This window comes from Tursiops truncatus, chromosome 7 (assembly GCF_011762595.2).
Source record: "Tursiops truncatus isolate mTurTru1 chromosome 7, mTurTru1.mat.Y, whole genome shotgun sequence".
Lineage (NCBI taxonomy): Eukaryota > Metazoa > Chordata > Mammalia > Artiodactyla > Delphinidae > Tursiops > Tursiops truncatus.
In genome coordinates, this window is record NC_047040.1 from 13,446,920 (window position 1) to 13,473,768 (window position 26,849).

At 38.6% G+C, this 26,849-nt stretch overlaps 1 protein-coding gene across 5 annotated transcripts in view; it reads left to right on the forward strand.

Annotated features, from left to right (window-relative positions):
* DOCK10 (dedicator of cytokinesis 10) overlaps positions 1 to 26,849 on the forward strand; it is a 280,789-nt gene that overhangs the window by 185,561 nt on the left and 68,379 nt on the right. For all 5 annotated transcript variants that reach the window (XM_033859650.2, XM_019923632.3, XM_019923631.3 and 2 more), the window contains exons 12-24: positions 3,456 to 3,677; positions 4,089 to 4,211; positions 5,458 to 5,540; positions 10,645 to 10,767; positions 13,393 to 13,472; positions 15,276 to 15,463; positions 15,966 to 16,031; positions 17,761 to 17,853; positions 21,761 to 21,884; positions 22,081 to 22,202; positions 22,575 to 22,661; positions 25,321 to 25,413; positions 25,857 to 25,975. In XM_033859650.2, the coding sequence (XP_033715541.1) occupies positions 3,456 to 3,677; positions 4,089 to 4,211; positions 5,458 to 5,540; positions 10,645 to 10,767; positions 13,393 to 13,472; positions 15,276 to 15,463; positions 15,966 to 16,031; positions 17,761 to 17,853; positions 21,761 to 21,884; positions 22,081 to 22,202; positions 22,575 to 22,661; positions 25,321 to 25,413; positions 25,857 to 25,975 (1,523 nt within the window). The remainder of the gene's footprint in view (positions 1 to 3,455; positions 3,678 to 4,088; positions 4,212 to 5,457; positions 5,541 to 10,644; positions 10,768 to 13,392; positions 13,473 to 15,275; positions 15,464 to 15,965; positions 16,032 to 17,760; positions 17,854 to 21,760; positions 21,885 to 22,080; positions 22,203 to 22,574; positions 22,662 to 25,320; positions 25,414 to 25,856; positions 25,976 to 26,849) is intronic.

Below are 26,849 nucleotides of genomic sequence, written 5' to 3' on the forward strand. Positions count from 1 at the left end.
TATTTACAATAGTCAGGACATGGAAACAACCTAAATGTCCAATGAGATGAATGGATAAAGAACATGTGGTACATATATACAATGGAATATTACTCAGCAATAAAAAGGAACGAAACTGGGTCATTTGTAGAGATGTAGTTGGACCTAGAGTCTGTCATACAGAGTGAAGTAATTCAGAAAGAGAAAAACAAATATCGTACATTAACGCCTACATGTGGAATCTAGAAAAATGGTACAAATGAAACTATTTGCAAGGCAGGATAGAGACACAGACGTAGAGAACGGACATGTGGACATGGTGGGGGGGAAAGGGGGTGGGATGAATTGGGAGATTGGGATTGGCATATACACACTACCATGTGTAAAATAGATAGCTAGTGGGAACCTGCTGTATAGCACAGGGAGATCAGCTCGGTGCTCTGTGATGACCTAGATGGGTGGGGGAGGGAAGTCCAAGAGGGAGGGGATATATGTATACATATAGCTGATTCACGTCATTGTACAGCAGAAACTAACACAACATTGTAAAGCAATTTTACTCCAATTAAAAAACGGTAAGATGTGACATTTAAGTTGAAAAGGTGGATTGGAGGAAATAAGTGAAGCACCATATAAGCTTTAATTCCTGACGGATTATCGAAGTAGGTGATTTATTTCCCTTCACGAAGCAGAAATGAACATCAAAAGGCAGCAATTCACAAAAACTTAATAAGGATTTTTTTCCTTTGACCTTCAATGTGTTTGGGGTTCCTACCTGAGTTATTTTCACATAATTTTGTATTTTTCAACTCTTAGCAGACTACCACTGCCACAAACCAAGAGTTTTTCTAAACTAAATTAAATTGGTAAAATATGAAACTTTTCCATTTTGTCTTATTTTTAAAAACGAATGCGTTGAATTTTATTTTATGTGTAATTGTAACAGTAAGGGAGCTGGCAGGTATTGCTAATATTAAGGAATTAAACTAATACCCCTGTTATAAACTAGCCATAATCCTGCATTTCAAGGAACACAAGATACTTATTAAACATTCAGCAAAATCCACAGCATGAGTGAGTCTGTACAGTGATGAACTTGGTCACAACCTGCTTATCCACAGAATCCTGGTGGGTGAGAGGCATCAATTCAAAATTAAGTAACATAAACAAAAGTTAAAAACTTTTTATAAGTATATTCATTTTAAGAAGCCTGTAGTTAATTACATATGTATGTATTTACATATATATGTATGTATATAATTATTCATGTGTGTATTTATATACCTATGTCTGTGTATATAATTACATATACATATATTGGGTTGGCCAAAAAGTTCGTCCGTTTTTTCCATGTTACAGAAAAACCTGATTCTCTGTACCAAAGAATTCATCTTTGTATCCTCATCCTATATATTAGTGAATGGCATTGTCATTCACTTCGTTTCCTATAGCTCCAAACCTGGGGATTTTCTTTTATTCATGCCCTTGTGAACCCTCTCTCCAACTAACCAACACACGCACACAAGCAATGGATTTCCAAGCCTTTTGGTTGTACCTTCCTAACGTTTCTCAAATGTATCTTCTGCAAACACATCCTAACTTTTTGTTTCCACTCTGATCTCACTCTAAACCTGTGTTTTTTCATGTCTTTGTGACTTTGCCATGTCACTCCACCTACTAGAAGCCCTTTATAACTTCCCCTTTACCAAATTTCTACTTCTTTAAAACTCAAGCAAGAAACTTTCCCTTCCCTTTCCATCTTCCTTTACCTTCGCATTTGCCCTTTACTTCCCATCTTCCTCTTCCTTCCTAGCAGGGTAGTAAGAGGTTAAGGGGGCAATCACACAGAGGCTTGGAAGTTGAGTGAGCATAAGAATTCCAGATGACGCGGGGGAGGGAGCCACGTGGAGGCGCAGAGGTGCCACGCCCTTGGATTTGTCAGGACCTGGGGCACTGTGCAGGCTGGTGCAGAGGAGATAGCTAGATAGCTACTATGGTTGGGAGACTGGTTACTCTGAACAATAAGTAAACTAATTGAACAAATAAGTAAATAAATGATAATGAGTCAGGTTTTTCACGATTGGATGAAATACTCGCAAATATGAAAAAGGGAAAGGCTAGAAAGAACCTTTGAGGGTTTGGATTGGAAATGGAGGTATGACATGAACCCATGAGTTTTTAATAAATATTCATGTACTGACAGAGATAGAGACATCACTGTAGCTGTGAATACTGTGTATATGTATATATATGTGTGTGTCCCAGAAACAATGAGCATAGATAGCAAGCACCCAGATCTTGGTTTCTAAGTGTCACCCTCACTAACAGGAGCCAGGGCTCTTTGGAGGAATGGCTGGGACATGGAAAGTAGAAGATGAGCCTGGAACATCTTGTTGGGTAAAGAAAGAGGTGCTCCAGAAATGATGCTCATCTGCCGTAAAGACACAGGAGCTACACTGAAGGGTGTACCTCTAGCCAAGTCTGAGACAAGTCGAGTATCACTGTAAATAACGACAGTAAGAGATGGACATTTATTGAATAAAGTAGCAATCCATGAGTCTATACATACATATATATATATGTACATATGTGTGTATGTGTATATAAATATATATATGAATAAAAAATGAGGGATAAAGGAAAGCTCATTGTTACAGTAAAATACCGACTAATGTAGAAAGAATGATGGAACTAGAAGATCACCATTGGTAGCCATCATAGTGGTAGTTGGTTCCAGTGGGAGTTATGAATGGTGGATTGGGTTTGATGAGTAGCAGGACATTGGTGTAATCTCAGAAAATATTTCCAAAAAGGCTAATCACTTACCAAAGGGAAAATGGTGACGTTATAATGGAGAAAACTGGAAGATGCCAACAAGACCGGAATATTTAGGTTAACATTACCTAAAGTCGTGGGAAAGTTGACTTTTTGTGCCCTTGATATAATGAACTATGAAAATCAAATGTCACACTGGGGTATTACTGCCCCAGTAATACCTGAGTCAGATCATGAGGCATCATCAGGGATACTGACATTGCAGATATTTCTGAGAGAGTAAAGGAAATAACTAGACGGTTTTGTAAGGTTGAATCATACATGTATTACAACGTATGAAAAAGAATATTTGGCAGGAAAAGTAGAATGAGGAAACCAATGAAATACAGTTCTGGGATCTGAGGAACCTGATAGTGGAAGGGATTCTGGGAACTTGCCTACAAATATTGTATTTTATATGTTATATATAAAATATATAATACATGCAATATAATATATGGTATTATATCTATATACGTATCTATATACATATATATACATATATCTATATACATATAATAATAGCATATTATATATAGAAATATTCTACTATATATAAATAGTATTTTATCTACTGCCTTATTAAATAATATACTTAAGGAGGCTATCCCCTGTGTGATGATTTTATGTCAAAACCATCAATTCTTTCTTTTTCTCCAAAGATTGAGCCTTTTTTTGTGAGTGTGGCACTTTATGACCTCAGAAACAGCAGGAAGATTTCTGCTGATTTCCACGTGGATCTAAACCACACTGCTGTCAGGCAGATGCTCTCAGGGGCTTCCGTGGCTTTGGAAAATGGAAACATAGACACTGTCACTCCAAGACAATCAGAAGAACCTCATGTCAAGGGATTTCCAGAGGAATGGCTAAAATTTCCAAAGCAGGTTGCACTTTTTTTTACCTATCATGGGAGGGAAAATGCTTGTTCCAGTTTTCTTACCAATAGATTACATAAGATGAGCAGTTTTCCAAATAAAAATCCCCCTTAAAGCTGTACTCTAAAAAAGTAGAATTTTGGGGGCTTCCCTGGTGGCGCAGTGGTTGAGAGTCCGCCTGCCGATGCAGGGGACACGGGTTCGTGACCCGGTCCGGGAAGATCCCACATGCCGCAGAGCGGCTGGGCCCGTGAGCCATGGCCGCTGTGCCTGCGCGTCCGGAGCCTGTGCTCCGCAACCGGAGAGGCCACAACAGTGAGAGGCCCGCGTACCGCAAAAAAAAAAAAAAAAAAGTAGAAGTTTGTAAATGTCTTCAGTGTGGTTTCCTAGATGCTTATTAGCTGTTTTCTTTGTACATAGGCTATATTTTCTGTAAGCAATCCACATTCTGAAATTGTTTTGGTGGCCAAAATCGAAAAAGTACTGATGGGAAACATTGCAAGTGGTGCTGAACCTTATATTAAAAATCCAGACTCCAACAAGGTAATGCATGATCTTTTTATAAGTAATTTCAATTACTTTCAAGAAATAAAATCACACTGCCTTGATGAATTATCAAGTTTGATAAATGTAAGTCTTGAAGTATTCCCTTGTTAGTGAAATGAGTATCAAACAGGAAATTTTTAAAGTATATATTCTCAGCTTATGTTTTTTGATCCTGCAATTTCTGCTGAGACTCTATTGGTAGAAATAAATTTAAATGTGGATAAAACTTTAACCCCCAAAGACTAAAGTGTTAACAATAATGAAAAGTTAGGATTAATCTGACTGAAAACAAGGGAATACAGTTTACTAAGACATCAGCAATGCTTATGCTGAACTAAGTGAAAAAGTAAAATAGTTGTTTACCAAATTTTAATAACACCTAAATGAAGAAAGAAAGAGGAAAGAAAATACCATAAGTTCTTTAAATGGTGGGACTGCAGGACATTTTTTCTGCTTTCTTTTTTCAATTACCATATTTTCTATAATAATTGAATGTTATTTTTTAATAGAAAATAAATACAAAAAGTTTATATTATCCACACGAAGAAGTATATTGGGAAAATAATGCATAATAATTGAATTTGAGGATGTGTGACAGTTTAGGGCAGTGTTTAACATATTTATGAGAATCCTTTAATTCAGGGTTTAGCAAACTATGGAGTGCAGGCCAAGTCCAGCCTGTCACCTATTTTTGTAAATAAAGTTTTATTGAAACACGTTACACTCATTCATTTAAGATTGTCTTTCCTGCTATAGCAACAGAGTTGAGAAGCTGAGACAGAGACCACATGGCCCACAAAGCCCTATATATTGGATTGGCCAAAAAGTTTGTTCGAAAGAACTTTTAGGCCAATCCAATATTTACCGTGTGACTTTACAGAACAAGTTTGCTGACCTCTATCATAACAAATAAAAAGAAATACAGGACAGCCTGTGAATGTAAATTTCATAACTCTTTCCATTCAATATTTTAAGGTCTTTTAAGTCAGAAAAAAAGTTGGTATTCCAAGGTAAGGGTGTTTTCTACATTTGAAATTTCTAAACTAAAAAGAAAGAAAGTGTTATACAATAGTTTGAACACAGAGGATATCATTTGTCTCTTTACAAGGTAGAATCTGTGAGCCAGTAAAGCAGAAGTTTACTAAGTTTCAGTATAACACGGAAAAGTATTTATTAATATTTTACATGGACTGTTTGTACAGTGATGTTCTAAACAACATTTATATTTATTTTTTTTCCTTAGTATGCACAAAAGATACTAAAATCCAACAGGCAGTTCTGCAGCAAGTTGGGGAAATACCGCATGCCATTTGCTTGGGCGGTGAGGTAGGTTGACAATTGCAATCAACAGAATAGAAGTGCATTTATTGTCTGCATTGAAAGCTTCATTTTTGAACGCATCTGTGTTACCTGTTATTTTTAACATACCAACACCTAGAAGAATGCTAGTGTGTTCATCTTCAAAAATACCTTGAGCTCCCCAGAAACATGTGTTTTACAAGATAATTTAGCAAGCCAGCTCATAATAGACTGGGACCATGACATGTGTACAGTGTATGCATGACCAGGTATACAGTGGGTACTTGGTAGGATCAAAGCCAAGTCATAACTTCTTTACTATGTATATTTGGTCTAACAAATTCTTGATGTTTTATCAGTCCCAAGGGTTTGGTGCACATAAAATTCAGATGGAAGCACTGTGATTTCTTATGCAGCTGCATGTTTTCATCCATGCAGAAAACACGGGTCTATATATGGATGTTCAAATGAAACCATCAAATTGATCACTTGAACTCTCTTTGATTTTGGTACTGATTAGCATAGCCACATTTCTCAGTACCAGTTGACTCTCTGATAGAAATGCTGAGTTAATGTGGACACTGATGGTGGAACCATCCACCTGGACATATAACCTCTGCATAAAGGACAAAAAATGCCTTTCAGATCTGTTTAAACATCAATTACTACTGTCCTTGTCAGTCTCTTTGTGTCTTTATCAGTACATGAATTTCTTAAAGGAGGAAGTGCCTGCCATAGATATATGGGAAAAGGTCAGCAATGGACAATCTGAATGAACTAAAAAAGATAAATTAGTGCTACAAAACAAGCAGTCTATCAGGTATCCATTTGAATGTTGATTATACCCCAATGCAAATAACTTTAAAATCCAGAAGGACAGAAGAACTAGTTAGCTATGTCATTTTCAGGTCTCACAGTATCCAGTTGTGGTGCATAACCAGAGTAAACTCATCCCTATTTTTCATAATTTTGATGTAGTTATTGAAAGTTGGAGACAGGTACAGGGAGGAGGAATGTGGAATTAGGGGCAGTGGTAAACCAAGGTAGACTCATGCCGTCTCTAGGGATTCATTTGCCCCAAGGCAGCCCTCTCAGTTGAGGAGGAAGAGACCAGGCCCAGGAATCTGAAAACGTGGTCCAGATCAGATACCACTTATAGATTGTAGCTTTGGTCAAGTTTCCTTTCAGAGTCTCAGGGTCTCCATTTGCAGAATGAAACTAACAAGACCGCCTTGTGAACAATAGTGCAATCACAAGTGCAAAGGCATCTGTCATAGAGTAGATCATAAATATCATTTTATCCCCCTTTAATATCTCTCCCTACAGGGACAGCTAATGCTAGGATATTCTTCATGAATAAAAGATATTAGTTAGAAATACTGAACCCTTATGATGAACTTAATTCATTTTATTCCTTGTAAGCTTCAAGAAAAAGGATAACTAATTGTAATTCACAGGTCAGACTTTTCATGTTGATAAGTATTCTCAGTTCCCACAAGATAATCAGTTGGGGCAAGTAGAGGGTAGAGGCAGGATGTCCTTTGGCAAAGTGAAATATTCCAATATAGCAAAATCATAATAGTGAACACATTTTCTCTTTAAGGATTGAGGATTATTCTGAGTATTGTTATAAGCAGACATTTTAGAGCCAGAGCTGGGTTCCCTATCTCAACTCTATCTACCAGTGAATATAGCAAGAACTTATAGTCTCAATTTTTTTTGAATGTAGGAAGAGGAATTCTAATACCTAATTTACTATTTCAGGGATTAACAAGTACATAGATTTATTCAATAAAAGGTAGCCATTATTAGAAGCCATTAGTCTAATATGATTATTAAAAGTCCCTGTGGAGATCATATCCACCCAAACAAGCCTCCTTTTCAGGTAAATTTGGGGCAGTGAAGAATAATGTGGGAGAAAGAAGTAAAAGAATTACCCATTATTGAAAGAACCTGAGCAGTTAGGAAAAGCAGTAACAACCCTACTTTGAAGTTGTCTTGGTCAAACGTGCTAGAGGAAAGATAGATGAAGTTTCTAGGGAGGCTGATAATATTACCAACTATTGAAGTAATTATGTCTAGGGCAGGAAAGCCAACAAAACCACAGGTTCATGCTACGTGAATGCCTGATCACTGGTTTGGTTGTAGACCAGGGAACAGTATACACCACCAATTTGTGCCCATAAATGTATGATTTACATTTACATAAACATCTCTAGTAACTGAGAAAAATGATTAGCAGCACAGTTCTCAAGATAGACCCCTTGGAATATCTAACCACAAAAACAAGTACAAGATCCAACCAAAGAAGATTTTAATTTTCCCTCCACAGTGCGGAAACTGCTCCAAGTAAATGTTGACCAAATTAGAGAAGGGCTCTTGCTACTCATGTCGTTTTGACATAAGCCAGCCTGCTGACATAGTCCACTACCCTACTGACACCGCTGGTTCTCTGGCTCCTTTTCCCTTCTATTATATTTTCTCGATTGTAGCTTATTTCTTGACATAGCTTTGAGTGGACTCTAAAACCCTTTGGCCCTTAAAATCAACTGCCACTCAAAAGCATAGAACTGACAATTAGCTTTACAATCATATTTTTACCCGATCCAGTCATCCCACCAGCTGCAAAACACACACTCATCACTGTGAACATTTTATCTAGAACGTGCACTAATTTTGTACATGTTCTTATTTTGGGCACCAGCTGTAGCACCATTTTATAGCAAAAAAGCTTATATTTGGGATAGGTAAACAGAATGCACTCAGATGGCTACAGAGGGCATTGTACACTCATTGATTCAGAAGAAAGTCAACCTTTACAAATGTGCCATGTTGTTAAATCAAACTCTTTCCTCGTGTATCACCCCCAGGATTATGTGTGCCTAAATCCAGGACAGGACGCTTTTTGATTCCTTTTTCTCTGTCCCATGAAACATTCCAAATGGAACCGAGTAAAAAACTGGATTTTCTTTAAAATTAAACAAGACTAAAATAAAAATTTCATTCTTATATCTATACATTTATAGAAGGCACACAGCACAACAACAACACCCAACAAATGGTTGTCCAACCTCTGTTCAAATCCTTCCAGTGACAAAAACTCAAGTGCGTCCCACAGTGGTTCTTTCTTCTTTTATAGCTCCAATGATTAGATAATTCTTCATCTATATACACACACACACACACACACACACACACACACACACACACAGTTTTTTAAACTGCTTGACACTTTTATGTTTTGTCTTCCAAAGCCACAAAAAATGGGCCCAATTCTTTCTATATATCACAGCTATTCATGTTGCTTATTTTTGTTAATATTTTTTTAAAGTCTTTATTGAATTTGTTACAATATTGCTTCTGTTTTATGTTTCGTTATTTTGGCCGTGAGGCATGTGGGATCTTAGCTCCCCAACCAGGGATCAAACCCGCACCCCCTGCATCAGAAGGCAAAGTCTTAACCACTGGACCGCCAAGGAAGTCCCTCATGCTGCTTATGAATGAAGCTCTCAGGGATACCTAAGCTTCTTTTCCTTTAGGCTAAACACCACATTTTTTTTTTTTCAATCACACTCTAAACGTCATGGCTCTGAGACCTTCACTGCACATGGATCATTGCTCAACTCTGGCAGTTGGAACAGGGCATGGTGTCCCAGCCATCCTGAAACCATCTGTGTAAATGAATCAGTTCTCTGCTTTCCTGCCAGTTACCATATTTATGGAGTGGGGACAGAGTGTGAGTGCCGTGACCAGCGCCTCTCTGTGCTGCTGTGTTCTTCACAGCGTGTCCAACGTTAAGTGAGCTGTTTCCAGGACAGGGCTGGCTGCGGATAAGAGCAAAAGCGAGTGATACAACTCAAGTCTACTGATATATTTGAAGTGACTGGTTAAATTTTTTAAAAATACTACTCAGTTTAACTTTCTTCCATGTTGGGAACAATGTCACACACTCAAACACAATCCCTGAATAATATTTAAATAAAAATAATCTTCAAGTTAAATATTTTCATTCTTCCTCCCTCAGTGTTATTTGATAGGGGACCTTTTTTCCCTCAGTTACTACTTCACAGAAAAAAAACTGAGGAGAAAGGTTGAAGGAGTCTAAAAATATCATTCTGATAAATTCCTGGCCCATTTTCTAAATTATTTGACACTAAAGCTCTATGATCAGGTAACCATTTAAATGGCCTTTGCAGCCTGTGTATTGAAATCTTTGGCTAATGTGAAGAGTAGTAAAAGAGTCTCGTTAAGGTCCTTAAGTTAGAAGAAATAAAGATTCAGCATTTCTCTAACACTGAAGAAAAATCAGCTACGCATAGGTCTAATTTTCCTTTGATAGACACAGAGTATGATGAATTATGGGGAAGAAAAACGACATAAGGCATGTTAGGTATACTTGCTTTTCAGGAAGTGTGTTGCCCGGCATTACTATATTATTTGGATGAAAACAATTTATGCATTTTAACTAAATCTGTATAGTCCCATTGAAATGGATCAAGGAAGGAAATAAATGGTTCAGGTTCACAGTGTTCTCTTTATTTAATACAAAACGCTCATTCAGGTGTTCTCCATTTTATCTTTGTCTCTGCCCTAAAATTTAGGGCATGGGCACATTTATCTCCATGAAAATGTTTCAAGAGTCTGGCTCTCTACACCCACATACACAACCTCATACCCTTTCCATTATTCATAAATTCTAACGGCACCACCCAAACTGACATGACCCAGGCTTGCCCAGGAAATAATGAAAAAGTGGTAACATGTGTTCCCATTCCTCTCCACCCCCCCTAATACTCTGTGGCTTTGACATGTTACCAAATCATAAATAAATGTAGTTGTAATATGGGCTGCTGTCACTTTAGATACCAGGTTGAAAATAAGAAATTGAAGATAATAAATGCAGTGTATAAATGAAATTTTTTTCTAAGAGGTTTTCCTGTCTTTTTATTTTATAAGTTCCTGGATTTTCTTCCATTATAAATGGGAAGTTGAATCATTTTAGTCAACTTAAAAATACATCTTCGTAAGTAATATCCAAGTACCAAGAGGGGAGCATTGGTGGTTCAGTGGTAGAATTCTCCCCTCCCTCCCATGCCAAATACCAAACTGAATAAATATTGTTTTCTTTCAGATCAGTATTTAAGGACAACCAGGGAAATGTGGACAGAGACTCAAGATTTTCACCATTGTATAGACAAGAAAGCAACAAGATTTCAACTGAGGACCTACTTAAACTAGTGTCAGATTATAGAAGGTAAGATGTTTTGGATACTCTTGAAATTAACACGAATCAGCTACATTGCTGCTGTTGATTTGTTACCTCTGCATAAGCAGTACTCCATAGCCAGATTCCCAATTATCCATACTCCCCCAGAAAGCAGATGCTTTGCAGATGACCTCTCATATGCCCAAATGACACCATAAGAGTAAATTTGCCAGAATGATGTGGAAGGAGGGTGAGGCATTAAACTATGTCAGTTACCTATGGCTGTGTAACAAATCACCCCAAAACTTAGTGGCTTAAGACAACAGCATCACTTATTTTTCTCTTGAGTCCATAATTTGAGCATGGCTAAGTGAAGACAGTTTGTCTCTTCTGTATATGGCATCGGCTGGAAGAGGTCCAATGGAGCCAGAGGGTCCATTTTTGAGATAGCGCATTTGATGACTGGCAAGTTGGTGCTGGCTGTTGGCTGGAAGCTCAACTGGAGCTGTGGGTTGGAGACCTTGGCTCTTCTCTCCATGAGATGCTATGGCTTGGGTTCTAAGAGTAAGTGTCCCAAGGGACAGACAGAAAATGTTCACTGCCAGTTTCTTAAGATGGGAAGCTGTCACAGTGCCCTTTCTGCCATAACATACTGTCAAACTGTCACAGATCCTAGATTCAAATGAAGGGTATATAGACGCCTCTAAGTAGGAGGAGTGTTAGGGGATTTTAGAATATGTATGAAACACCACAGAGCAATTAATTGCTGTGAATACAATAATTCATAATAGTTCTGTCATTCAAATGCTTTTGGAAAAGACAATGGAAGTTAGAGCTAAAAGAAGAAAAACATAAAAGTCACAACATTTTTAAAATGAATCACCGTATATTCAGCATCTGATGATGGTAAGATCTTTCATGACAAGTGGCTTATCTTAAACTGTTGGTCCCCTGACACAGTCAGGATTCTTGTTGCCTTTGCCCCTTTCCCAAATATTAACTCTCTGCCTCTCGCATCTAAGAGTCAACAATTCCTTATCAATTAATTTTGTTTATCCAAAACAAAAATTATTTATTACTATGAAACAAGCATGATTAATATTTTCTGTATCTTCAGTAGAGGATATATTTCTATTTAACTAGAAGGGAAGTTTGTCCAATGTTCTTTTTTGTTCTGGAAAAAAATAAACCTTAGGAAACAAAATAAAAGTGGAATTGAACCAATATTATTTTTTTGTGATCTACAGGACCACCCCTTACATGGGGAGACCTTCCTTCCCCTTATCAAACATCACGGTCAAAACCCCTATATCGACTAAGTGGAAATTAAGAATGCTTTTCCTCTTTACTTTTTTCCAAGTTTACTAAAGCCTGAAAAGTTGTAACACTGAGCAGAAGGAAACGGGCAAAACAGGAGAAGACCATACTGTCACAAAACCCATGTTATTGGTGTTTAGCAAAGATAGTTATCACTATGGCACTTAGAGGGCGTCTAGAATACCCAACACCATACTGGTGAGACATCAAATTATTTCATGGATGCCTCACACGTAATGACATTTATTCTCAGTAGTGTGCTGATAAATGTCTACCACTGACCCTCTAGGAGGAAAAAAACTGATTGGTATTGATGGCAAATTTCCATGGTGTAAATTCTCCTACCATTGCTGATTTCAAGCTACCAGTGGGGTTTTGCCAAACATGGAGCTGGAAAGAAATGTGCACACCATCATATAACTTTTCCACCACACAGACAGATGTAAATAACCTCAAGAGCACGGATCCTCTCCCCTGTAGTAAAACAATTACTAAGTCATGAATTTTCAGTACTTTTTACCTTGGTATGTAATGTAATTTGTTTAATATAATTTCATTTTTAATAATGACTGTGTTTTACAGATGGCAGGCAAAATAACTGAAAATATAACAATTAGCTCTCACAGGCTGGGAAGAGCTGCCTCTCGAGGTAGATTTCCTGAGAGGGGTGACACTCGAAACTGTTCTTAGCAACTTTCACCTTACTATAAAAGAAGATAGGGGAGACGGTTTTAGTAAAGAGGGAGGAAAAGAAAGTCAAGGACTCGTGAATTAGAGTGACTGTGGGCACAGGGATAGGTGGTGAAGAAGGGGATCAGGGAAAGGGCCCTTGTCCTCCTGGATTGTTGGTGAAGAGGGAAAAAGCAAACTGTCCACTTACCAGTTGTGGCAAAGACCATCCCTGCTCTCAAAACTTCTTAAAATTCCTCACGAAAGTGAATTATTTAAATCGGTTCAAAGACTAGTACTTTCTGCTAACAAAAACTAAATATTTACCATTTACCAAAACTAACGATTTACATTGCACTCGTTTGGCCATATAAATGTTATCTGAAGTGGTGCAAATAAATTTAAAACATTCTTCAGAATATCTGTAACTGGACCCCTCCCTGATTTTTTATTTGCGAAGTCACATAAATTTTAGTTTTCAAAATAAAACCAGCTAAATGAAATTATTCACAAGATTGTTTAGGGTCCCACTGTTTATCCTTATCAAAGCTCAGAATTACCATTGTGTGTTTTTTTTCCTTGACAACTAGAATAATTCACTGTGTGTGTGTGTGTGTGTGTGTGTGTGTGTGTGTGTGTGTGTGTGTGTGTGTGTGTGTGTGTTTCTGTGCTGGTATACTTTCACAGAGCTGACAGAATAAGCAAAACGCAGACCATTCCTGGAAGCCTGGATATCGCTGTTGACAACATTCCTTTGGAGCATCCAAGTATGATGATGTCATGGTTTGCTTGTAGAGTTTTGAATGTTTAGTGGCTTTTTGGTTAGTTGGTTGGTTGGTTGGATAGTTGGTTCGTTACAAAGGTTTGTTTGGGGATTTTTTTCTCAAGGTTTAGGATAACTGTAATTCATTATCCTATAGAAATGTGGGATGTCTTATTTCTCCATTAAGACAGACTGTAAGTATTGTAGGACAGGAACTATATTCAGGGTGACCTAATATTCATCTGGTATACACCATGCACTGAGCAGGGTGTTAAATTGTATCATTTAATCCTCAAAACCCTGAAGGGTTGCAAATGAGGAAGTCCGGTTCAGATAGATTGATAAACCAGTAACCCATAATGAACAATGCCACGCTGAGCTGTCAAAGGGCTACTCTGAACATGGTACGTTGCCACCCAAGTGGCCATGCAGTAATTATAGCTGGAAAGTTTTTAGACTCTGTTATTACACAGACAGCATATATCTTTTCCAGAATATGGTCAAAAGTTCTATTTATGTGAAAATTTAAATTTCAGAAGCAGTTTTATTAACTTATAAATAAGATTTTTCAGAATTTATTTATTAAGTGGTGAGATTAGTTTATTTGGTTTTATTTTCCTTCTAATTACACCTTTTAGTGACTTTCTCAGTGATGCAAAGAATGAATAAAGGCATTCTAAAAAGAACTACAAACAGGGAGAGGATTATTACCACAGGATATTTGAATTACCATTAGCACTATTAAGTTTTCCATTCTTATGACTTTTCCACAAATCACTTTAGTATGAAATAAAATGAGCATTCTAACTTAAATCATGGCTCCAAATCACTTTTGTATTGATTGGTGTGAAAAAGCAGATGACAAAGTAAGCCATTTCCTCTACCTGATTTGTGGGAAGTTGCTTTTATTACCTAGGGAAAAGAAAAATAACAAAAGAGAAAGCTAAAATATTCTCTTTGAATATACTATGATATTCTCTGATATCATGGGATATCAGAGAAATTTGAACATATAATAAAAATATTCTAATTGATTTTTGAAGAAAAAAAAAAAGCCTGTAATCTGATTCCCAAGCATATAGCTAACGATATAGCTAAACATGGAGCTAACCATGTTGCTTGTTTGAACACAGGAAGATTCCAGATCGGGTAAAGGAAGGTAGAAGGCCTTGCTGTCTTTCAGGGCCACAACTTCAGCCTCCAAACTGCTTAGTGACAAGTTTTGATTTATAAATTCCTACTGGTCTTTTCCCCCCTTAGGCTGTTTTTACAAGGTTAGATTTTAAAAGATTGTGAAAACTGAAGAGAAAAATAAAATTGTAACTATTAATGCAGAGGGGGATTAGGGCCTATGTTGTAAAATCATTCCATAGGGAAAATTACTATTAAACCAAGTGGTACTATCAGTAATAAACCCACTGGAAGGAGTTTTGTTCCATCATAGAGCAATGTTTATAGTGTGATGGCTAAAGTCAGTGGGCTAGTCTTTATCTTAGAATATCTGGTTAGTATGCTCAGAGGATCTCTAGCTAAAATTTACTTTCTATATGAAGCTTAATACAAAAAGAAAATAGTTATAAATCCAAAAGATTTACCAGTCTTTTGAGATATCAGTTTTGATGTTAAATATATCACTGAGTATCTATCGTGCTTACCTCCTACAAAGTTTTCAGGCCAGCATAATTTAACATAAATTAGTATACAAGCATGGAGTTTCTATTTTGAGTAGATTCATCTTAAAATAGGTTAAGTACTGTTCACTTACAATCATATCAAGTGACAAACTTTTCTTTTCTGATTTTTAAAGACTGTGTAACGTCGTCCTTTATCCCTGTCAAGCCTTTCAATGTGACGGCTCAACCAGAACCCACAGTGGAAGTGGAAGAATTTGTTTACGACTCAGCAAAGTATTGCCGTCCTTACAGAGTATACAAAAATCAAATTTACATTTACCCCAAGCACCTCAAGTATGATAGCCAGAAATGTTTCAACAAGGTATGATATGTTTCTGAGATATCATCCTCTCTCTCCACCCTATTTAGACCATATTAAGATGGCTTCTTGAAAGTTCAAATACAAATTACTATAGACTAACACTTTAGAATAGAAAACCATTTGAAGAAAATGTTTAATGAGAGACAGTGATGAGTTTCACCTTAAAAGTGTTTGAGGATGCACATTTTATAACATATGAGTAAAACTTTCTGAAATCAGCCCTAAATAATTTTGTTCCAAACTTTATTTTTAGTTTATTAAGAGACTCTGAAAATAGCCTACCTGCACTCTTTCAATATGAGTCTTTTCTTCCCTTTTAAATAATCTCTCCAAATCTTTCTGCTATTTCGGAGCGCTATGAGTAATGCCACAAGAGAATTTTGGCTATTCTGCATTTTTCAGATTTAATTAGAAGCTACTTATTTTAGGCACTTGGATTGTTTTTTGATGTTATTATCTAACAGGAAATTACAATGTCCATTTTCCCTGTCTGTAATTTCAGGCACGAAATATAACCGTGTGCATTGAATTCAAAAATTCCGATGAAGAAGATGCCAAGCCCGTGAAGGTGAGTCCAGCCCATGAGGGAATACAGCACATAGGGGCAGGCAGGTGCCCTGGTTCTCCCCACGACCAAGGGGCTTTTTAGTTTAGTGTGCTGGAAAGAGGAGCAATTCAGTCCATTTGATTTAGATTTCCTAACATGTATCTGATTGAACAGCTACCATTAACTAGATCTATTAGAAATGCCAGTCTCATGGCTCTGCTTAGCTTTTCATGATTTGGAAAAAAGGAAGCCGTTCTGGTGTGAAATCAAGGCAACGATTCCCCTCTGGAAGACTTTGCCGTTTTCAAAGATTAGCCCGCATCTCATGAATTCAGCATGCTTGATTTCAAATGCAGCATCCCAGCTGGGCTTCATGTGGCCTCTGCGGAAGGGCTGCAGCCTACTGGCCTGATGGCTAATGCAGGGGGCCCATGGGGCGCTCACATTTTTGGAAGGTGCGTGTGGCCACCTGCCCGAGGACCTCGGAAATGGCTCTGGGAAGCTGGTCCCTGCTGTTGATCACGCGACTTAATAAGATCAATAAGACTATGAGTTTTATAGGAACTGGGCTGTTTGATCCTATAAAACTGCAACTGGATGGCATTTTTCAGAGTTTGTATTTGATATATACTGTTTTTATTTTAGGGACTTGAAACAGCATAAAGAAACTTATAAAAATAGAGAGGAAAATTATTTTCAGTGGGCCTGTGGCCAGATCTTCCCAGTTTTGGTGAATCAGAGGAAGGAGATATAGTAAAGGACAAAACTAATTTCTAACTAATCCCCACAATTATCTGAGGTCACCTCTTAAAGCGCTCTGTCAGGTACCGATTGTGTTCTCTGTGCTCAGAAGGGTTGTAGCATTATTCAGAAGAACAGTAATCAACTTGAGTGAATGAATCATGCACAATAGAGAGAAAGAGTTCTTTAAAATTGTCCTGAGGCACTCTCAGCATCCCCAGCTTCCAAGTTCCACAATAGCATTAGCAGCAGGAGAGAAAAAATAAAATGAAATGGAATTGTCAAGCAAACAAAGGCAATGGCCAGGCGGCGAACACACCAGGCCTGCTAGAGAATATGGGGAAAAATCTAAAAAAGAGGAGTACTCGCAGGTACATGTGACCCCTGTTTCATTGCATTCTAAAGCATTACTCAAGAGATACAGCTGACTGCAGTAAAGGGACTCTGAGCCTTGGGCTAAAGGGGCTTTTATGACAAGGAAGGTCCATATCCCATCCCCAGGCCTGATTAGGGGCTGGGACAGAAGAATAACACAATACAATGGAGCCTGGGACCAGCCCTACCCTTCCAGCTCTCATTCTTGGTTGGGGACTGGCATGTCAGGAGCTGGGGTCAAACCAAGCCTTGTATCACTAAGGACTGATCGCCTTAAACTCTAGACCAGAGCTGGGTACCGTGGGCCGCGAGAATCAGAATTGAACAAAGTATCTCTTATCTTCTGGTAATCAAAAGTTAGGTAGTAGTTAATTGATTCAGGTATTCAGTATTGATATAATATCTACATGGTGAATTAAAGCCTTCATATTTTCTTCAACAGTGCCCTGTTGTGTAATAAATACAGGACAGCAGATCAAAGAAGTTCAAGGTTAATTAGATGTCAGCTCAGCCTGGCAAGTTACCACAAAATGCACCTTTGTCCCAGAATGGGTAACTGAAGAGTTGTGGCCTTTTTGTGCTCAGGGTTAATTTCAGACACTCATAATTATTCAACTCATAACTTTTTAAACAGTGTATTTACGGAAAACCTGGAGGGCCCCTCTTCACCTCAGCCGCCTACACTGCAGTTCTGCACCATTCCCAGAACCCAGATTTCTCAGACGAGGTAAGCCAAGCCTCCACTGCCCCCAGCAGCTCCTTAAAAGATGGGTGAGTGGGTAAGATAATACGTGATGACAAACACTCTCTCTAAACTAGCCCTCAGACTAAGGACATACCTTAGCAGGTGTTTACATAACCCAGTTTTAAAAACCACGTTAATTGACAGTTGCTCCAGGACTATGCTGCAAACTCATGTATTTCAGCACAAGATTTTAAAAATGTGATGTTTTTATTATATCATTTCTTTCAAATGAGACTAATTTTTTTCTTTTCTTTTTCATTGGTTAGGGTAACAAACATCGTGTTAGGTAGTTTTTACCAATCAGTAGCAGCATTTCATATCCTAAGGGAAAAAACAAAAAGGGCTAGAATATGAGCCAACTGTTGCTTATAACCCTCATGAACTTGAAGGAGCTTGGACTGCCTCACCTCAAGACCTGCCCTGCCAACTCTCAAGACTCTCTTCTTATGTGCCAGGAACCACGCTATACTCTAAATAGACACTATCTCACTTGATCCACATGGCTTTCTCCAGAGAAACAGAGCCAATAGGAAGATGATAGATAGAGAGATACATAGGTAGATAGATAGATAGACAGATAGATAGGTACAATTTAATATAAGGTATCAGATCACATCATTATGGAGGCTGAAAAGTCCCACAGTCTACCATCTGCACCCAGGAAAGCCATTGGTGTAGTTCAAAGGCCTGAGAACCAGAGTGTCTATTGTAGAGTCCAGTCGAGGTCTGAAAGTCTGAGAACCAATAGTGCCAAGAACTGGAGAAGGTCAGTGTTCCAGGTCAAGCAGTCAGGCAGAGAGGAAATTCAACCTTACTCCGCCTTCTTGTTCTATTCTGGACCTCAGTGGACGAGATGTGCCCACCCACATGTGGACCCACATCTGCTTTGCTCAGTCCACCAATTCAAATGCTGGTCTCCTCCAGAAACGCCCTCACAGACACACTGAGAAATCATGTTTAGCCAGCTCTCTGGGCATCCCGTGGCCCAGTCAAGTTGACACATAAAATTAACCTTCACACCTTCCTAATTTATGGATAAGGAAGCCGGCGATCAGAGAAGCAGCTTTGACAAGGGCACATAACTATGAAGTGACAGTCAAAATTTAAGCCAGCCCATGTGACTGCAGAGCCTGAAGCGTCACTGCTCTGCTATAACCCATATATAAAAAAAAACTTACTGGATTAGTAGTAAAGGACTATACATATGTCAGCTTGTATTATAAACAGCTTTAGACAAACAAGTTTCAGTGATTAAATTTAATTTCTAACCGTGAAGCTAAGGTCTGAACTAATGCAACCTGCCAATGTGATTTCTGGGATTTAAAACATCACATCTTTTGTATTAGGTTCCTATTGCTACTTGAACAAATTGTCACAGTTTCGTGGCTTAAATAACACGCATTGATTACCTTACGGTTCGGGGGGTCAGAACTCTGAAATGGGTCCCACAGGGCTGAAATCAGGTGTCAGCAGGCCTCCATTCCTTCTGGAGGTTCTGGGACGAATCCTTACCTTGCCTTTTCCAGTTTCTGGAGACTGCCCTTACTCCTTGGCTTGTGACCCCTTCCAGCAATGAGCAATTACTCTGACCTCTGTTTCTCTCCTCACATTTCTTACGACCCTGACTCTCCTGCCTTCCTCTGATAAGGACCTTTGCAATTACATTGGGCCCACTGGGCTAATCCAATTTAATCTCCCCATCTCAAGACCCTTAATTTAATCACAGCTGCAAAGTCCCTTTTACTGTGTAAGGAGACATATTCATATATTCTGAGGATTAGGACTTGGGGGGCATCCTGGAGGGCCATTATTCTGCCTATCACACCTTGTTACACGTCAACCATTTATAAACTTCTTAAAAGAACACCAATGAAACCACAGACCTGACTAACCTTATCTCCTTCCTCCACATCCATTTAATGCTCTTAAATTTTTTCCCTATAAATTCAGGACAGAGGTAAAAAAAAATAAATAAGGGAAAGGGCTGTTACTACATTACAGAATATTTACTACATTGGTTGACGTCTTGACAAAGCCCATCTGAAAGGTGCATCCTCTGTCAACATATAAGATTTAACGAAGAAAAAGAAAATGTTCTTACGTTTAAGTCTGGCTTTTAATCTCTCTCACGCTCGTGTGCTTCCCGGAATACTTGTAAAAGCCATGAGCTTTTCCACAAGAGAACATGTATATAATGACCTGCCTGGTGAACTCTGCAGTACAGATTCAAAACCATTTTCTTCTTCTTTATTGCAAAAGATGATTGCATTAATTATAAACATGAATATAAATTCTTCTAAGGCACTGCTAAAATATAATGTATTTGCAGTATTTGTTACCAAGGAGTGTTAGCATTAATACGTAGTTTACTGGAATTCTTGAACACTTGTTTCAGGCCCATGTGTTCCAACTAAAAAAAGAAAATTTCATTCTACTGCATTGTTAGTTATTGTATGTTTTGAACTGTATATTGGCTTTTGTTACCAGGTTAGCATTGCTGGTATGTCATGAATATATGTAAGCTGCAAACCATTCTAATTCAGGAGTTCTCAAACCTTACCAGGCACAGAATCACCTGGAAGGCTTGTTAAAACACAGATGACTGGAACCCACCCCAGATTTTTGGATTCCATATGTCTGGGAGGGGGCCTGAGAAATTGCATTTCTAAACAACTTTCTCAGAGATGATGATACCGCTGTTCCAGGGATGACACTGAAAATCTGTGTAATAAATTCTCTCCTGAGCAATGTGACAGTAAAGTAACTATATATATAGATGCACAGAGAGTCTAATAAAAACTAGTAGATAATTTGCTTGTCTGTTTATCACCTTATTGCTTGATTTGATTGTTCAAGAAATTACCTAGTTGCTAATATTGAACTGAATGTCACTTAACCTGCATGGGATCCTGGGATTCCAGTGTGACATGTGTTCTTGTCCTGGAAGATCCTATTAATTACTGACTAGTCCATCCTCCTAGTGACTCAAAGCCCCCTAACATCTTTCGCCTTGGTTGCTACCTCTGTATCATCCTACTTTGCAAGGCCGTGGAGGGAATTAAATGACAACCTATGTGACAGAGGTTTGGAAACTGCAAAGCACTATCACATGTAGAAGGTTCCAAAACCTTTCTTTCCAGGAACATGGAGGACGCTCCTCATTAAGTATATTCTTCACCTATATCAATTTTATGTTTTTTTTCACAAGTGTCATTTACAGAGGAGAACGTGACCTCTTTCCAAAATGGCTCATTACTTAGTTACCACAGTGTGATTTTTTACACAATACATACCACATATCTTTTTGTGGTTTTTATAACAGATAGATTCCGTGCTCCAGTTACATCATTTGCAGCTACCATGTTCCTCAACAATGTGACTGTGGATCATCTGGGGATCTTGCTAAATGCAGATTCTGATTCTGTCTGTCTGGGGTAGTGTCTGAGAGTCTGCATCTCTAATCAGCTCCCAAGTGATGCTTATGCAACTGGTCCATGCACACACTCTGGGAGGCAACGACCTACTCTTCACTCAACTCATGTCCCTTGATGATAGGTCCTTCATCTGTGCCTTATTTACATGCTACTGTCATGTCTGTGTGTGTGTGTGTGTGTGTAATTCATGGTGGTATAAATTATCTAATGAGAAACACTAGGTATTCTAAGTGATCACCACAATAAAGAAGTAAAAATAACATCTTAACACATTACTGCTAGCGGGATGGATATTTATTGAGAGGTAAATCGTACTTCTAGTGCTGACTATTAAATTGTGGACCTAGATTTCAGTGAAAGACTTTTAAAGAGGCTAACATGCCTATGCTGTGTCTTGTCCTGACACTGGGAGAATGATTCCAGTCTTCGCCCAGCTGTTCTCTCTTTCATTGCAGGTGAAAATCGAGCTACCAACACAACTTCATGAGAAGCACCATATTTTTTTTTCTTTTTATCATGTCACTTGCGACATAAATGCAAAAGCTAACACCAAAAAGAAGGAGGCTCTGGAAACACCAGGTATTGACAGAAAGCAATCTGAGATAGCTGTGCATGTTATCTCTGGAACCTAAATTGGAGAGTATTTGAAAAGCTCTGATTTATTGAGTTTTTTAAAGTGACGTTTTATATTCATAAATGATAAATAGCTTTATTTTTACTCCTCGCCATGAAGATTTGTACTGAAAAGTTTTCCCTTTGTTGTTCCTTTGCACAGTTGGATATGCGTGGCTTCCTCTCATGAGAGATGATCAGATAGCTTCTCAAGAGTACAACATCCCAGTAGCAACAAGCCTGCCTCCGAATTATTTAAGCTTTCAAGATTCTGCAAGTGGAAAGGTATTGAATGATGTATAACTTAAGAGAAAAAATACATGGGCTAAAAGGCATGAGGTTATCTTCTTTCTGCTGTTTGAATTAACCCAACCTTGGTGTATGCATCCATTGTAATAAGGAATCAGGTGTACCTATGATACGTCAAATATCTTGTTTAGTTTGTGGCCAGTAGAAATGATCTGTTCAAAATGATCCCCTGGTATCACATTGGTTTTATTGACCAATATTACCAAATGTATTTGCATCTCTTATTTTCCATCTCTATAGGACCGCGAGGTTAATGGGTCAGGATGACAAATTAACGTAAACTAAATAACCTGTTTATTTCCTCTCTCTCAAATTGCCACAGTGACAGTAACAAACTCTTTTTTGCAGCATGGTGGGAGTGACATTAAATGGGTCGATGGTGGCAAACCACTTTTCAAAGTATCGACATTTGTTGTATCAACAGTGAATACTCAGGTGAGTGTGTTGTCCTGAAATATCAAAATCTTCTCTAACACATAAAATCGTAAAGTGTCTCCCAGATTTACAGGAGGAGACTCACCATTCCACAAGGTGTCAGAGAGCAGGTGATCAAAAAGGAAGAATGTTTGTGGCAAAACTGTATCCCTCTTCCAGAAGAGATCGAACGCCCTAACCCATAAAAGCTCAGGCACTACCAAACTGCAACCCAAAATTCCAGTAGCGTATTTATCAAAAGGGCACTTTCCTTGGAAGATGGTTTGCTTCCCATGACAACCCCCGAGTGTTAAAAATATGAAACGTTTAAAATAAAGGCTTTGGACCTTTACCTTAAAACTCAGTCTAATTCCCAATCCCTACCCAAGGCTCCTCTCATGGAAAGGCCACGAGGTTGGCAGAACTGTATTTGAGAGTCACCTCGGCCAATTTCTGGCCCAGTGACCCTGGACAAGTCACCTCACCCCTGCAGTCCTGTGTCCTCAGCAGGAAAATGATAACAATAGAAAATCTCAACCTAAGGTGGTTGTGAGGCTCAAAATGAGAAACTGCACGTGAAACTATCTCATGAACTGCAAAACGCTGTACAAATGTAGTTATTATCACTGTCAAATTACCACAAACTCACCCCTTCCATTGCAAGGCAGCTTTACCACACTGTGAGGACTTTTGTGGTACTAATTATAAACAAACTATTGCAAGTACATAGGCTACGTATTGCTTCTTTCTTAAATTCAATGTGCACCTGGGTTTGGGGTGTGGTTTTTTGTTTGTTTTTTTGCTTCATGCTGCTTTAACCGTAGCACATACTTGGTTACTAAGAAAAATGAAATAATCCGGGGACCACCATATATTGGATCAAAAGGTCTTTCCGTAACCACTGGCGCCTCAAGCCAAATTTGGTCCTCTTCCCAAGTCCTATGCCCATGACTCCTCAAACCCATCTTTTCTCTGACGCCATCAGCCCCGGTCAAGTCCCACAAAATGGTCCTTCTCCACCAAATCCTGCTCTTATAGCTCTAGAATGCCCCGAGTTTCTCCTTCCCGCACCTCCAGCTGCTTTTCTCCAAACTGCCCAGGTCTCTCTGTGACTCACCACTACTCTCCTTTCTGCACATCAGCTTCCACCGCCCACGCACTCGTCACCCTGGGGGACACCTTCTTCCTTCCTCCATAGCGGTATTTACCTCAATTTTCAAACACGCCAGGCCCTATCCTGCACTGTGCCCTCTGTCTGCTTCATACCTCCAAGATCCAGGGATTTTGTGACACTCAGCCTTTCGTCAGCCAGGAGGGCGATCTCTCCCTCTCTGCCTACCCTCCCCTGATTGGTCTGGGCAGCTCCTACCCAACCTTCAGGGCTTGGCTCTAATGTCGCGTCCTCAAAGAAGCCTCCCCTGTCCCCTAACCCCTCAGATATGCCGTGTCATCTTGTCATACACCCATACAGCACCCTGCTTTCCTTTGAAGCACTTGTCTAATTATGAGCAAATAGGTATGTGTGAAAATCATGGCATGGTACCTGATTTCCCGGGCATAATGCAAGGACCACAGAGTGGCTTTTCCTTGCCCCTGACTGTGTCCTCCGTGCCTGACAAGAACCTGGCACATAGACAGCTTTCAATAAATAACTGTCGAATAAATGAAGTGAAACTGAAAATATACACACACGCACGCACACGCACACAAATACCCCGACTTGAGGGGAACCCCAACCACAGATGCCCTCTAGAACTGACAAAGGCCAGAGAAACCCCCAGAGAGTGCACCTACACTAAAAGTCTGTATTCCACTTCCTGACTTCATAACTTTGACCCTCAACACAGAACTTAGGCATTTCCAAGGGGACACCCTTTTCAGGAAAGAGCATTAAAGGGCTGATTAGTTTGCTTAGGCTGCCATAACAAAATACCAGACTGGGTGGCTTAAACAACAGAAATGTATTTTCTCACAGGTCTAGAGGCTGGAAGTCTGAGATCAAGGTGTCAGCAGAGTTGGCTTCTTCCAAGGCCTCTCTCCTTGGCTTTCCTCTGTGTGTGCACATCCAAGTTTACTCTTCCATGAGGACGTCAGTCATATTGGACTAGGGCCACCCTAACTAATTACCTCTTTAAAGACCTTATCTTCAAATATCATTACATCTGGAGGTACTGGGAATTAGGACTTCAACATATGGGTCTGGGGAGTCAAGTTTTATCTCATGATGTCAGGTGGACTTCATAATTTTTTTATTAACTCTGACATTTTAAGTCCGAAAATATCCGTATGCATTTTAAACTGTACCCATTCTCGTGTGTGTTAAAGAATAGGTAAGAAAAATTGGTAGAAGTCTGTGGAAGGAAGATGACAGAAGACACCTTAAAAAGAAAGAAAGGAAAGAACAGAGACAAGGGAAGTAATTCTCTAGCCATTATCATGTGGCCCGGAAAGAAAACAAATCTCTGAGAGTGAAATAGGCGAGAGAGGGGACTTCGTAGTTCAGGTCAAGCCCTCTGTGTGCTGGAATGCCTGTGAAAATGAGAGGTCTGTCACTATGCCTCCTGGACAAAGCACCTCACATCAAGGCATCTTGTCCTACAGAAGGGCTCACCTCCCATCACCATGATTGTTCCACAGCTTACATGTCATCAAAAATCAAGACTTTCTTTTGCTGTTTCAGGATCCACATGTGAACGCATTTTTCCGACAGTGCCAAAAAAGGGAGAAAGATATGTCTCAGTCACCTACCTCGAGATTCGTCCGTTCTTGTAAGGTAACATGACATGCAAATAGCTGCAATGGTCTCCAGGGTGGAAATGGGCAAAACAGACCTTTACGTTTTGCATTGAGCAGCAAACTAAGGGGTAATTATTATCGAAGATTTTTAAACACCTTATCAATTCAGAGACTAAATGATTTTATTTCACAATTCCTAAAAGGTGTCTGTGTGTTCATTAAAAAATAAGCAAAGATCAGTTTCTCCAAAATAAAAATGATTGAAAATCAGAATCAATTGACTCTAAATTAGTTAATTAGATGTAGAGTCCTTGTAACATTACCCCCATGCCTTTATGTCATGCTAAATGCCATGAAAAGTAAAGTCAAACAAAAGTGAGCTACAGTAGTCATATTCAAGTTCTGAAGAACGTCAGTAAAAGAATGTGCTTTAAATTTAATCAATGGCCTTTTTTTTTTTTTGTCCGGCCAATTTAACAGAACTTACTGAATGTGGAAAAGATTCATGCAATCATGAGTTTTCTGCCGGTAATCTTGAATCAGCTCTTCAGGGTTCTGGTGCAGAATGAAGAAGATGAAATAAGCACAACTGTGACCAGGTATCCATAGCACAGCCTTAGGGGAAGAGGTTTTATAAGCTGTGGTTACACACAACTTTGATTATAACCGAATGGCCACCTGATTGTGTATGCTTGCATTTCGTTCGAATACGTATCTCAAAGTTAAGTATGTCTCACTCTTGAGTTCTTAACCTTCTAATCATCTATTACTATCATTCAAGTAAAGTTTTAGACCTCTTTTTTAACTTTGTGTTTTTAATTAAACTTTTTATTTTGAGATAGAGGCACATGCAGTTGTAAGAAATAATGCAGAGAGAGTCCATGTTCTCTTTAGATGTTCCCAATGGTGGCATTGTGCAAAACTGTAGGACAATATCACTCCAAGAATATTAACATTGATAGAATCAGGAGACAGAATATTCCCATCCCCACAAGGATCCCTCATGTTGCCCTTTTATTGACACACTTACTTCTTTGGCATCTCAAACCCCACTCCTTGCCCCGGACAACTACTAATCTGTTCTCCATCTCTAAAATTTTGTTACTTTAAGAATTTTATATATATTATATTGAAATTTTATATATAATAGGAATATATAAAATTTTATAGTATGTTAAAATATACTCTATGCTCCACATATTCATATAATAAATTGATGAGTTTATTATATATTCTATTTTCAATTCATATATAAATTATATATTTTATATATATATATATGGATATGGAATTATATAGTATCATGGTATATAACCTTTGGGGATTGGCTTTTTTCACTCAGCATAATTCTCTGGAGATTCATCCAGGTTGTTGCATCAATCAATCAATAGTTCTCTCCTTTTTATTTCTGACTAGTATTCCACATCAAAAAATGTTTAAAAATTCACCTGTTGAAGGCTAGCTGGGTTGTTT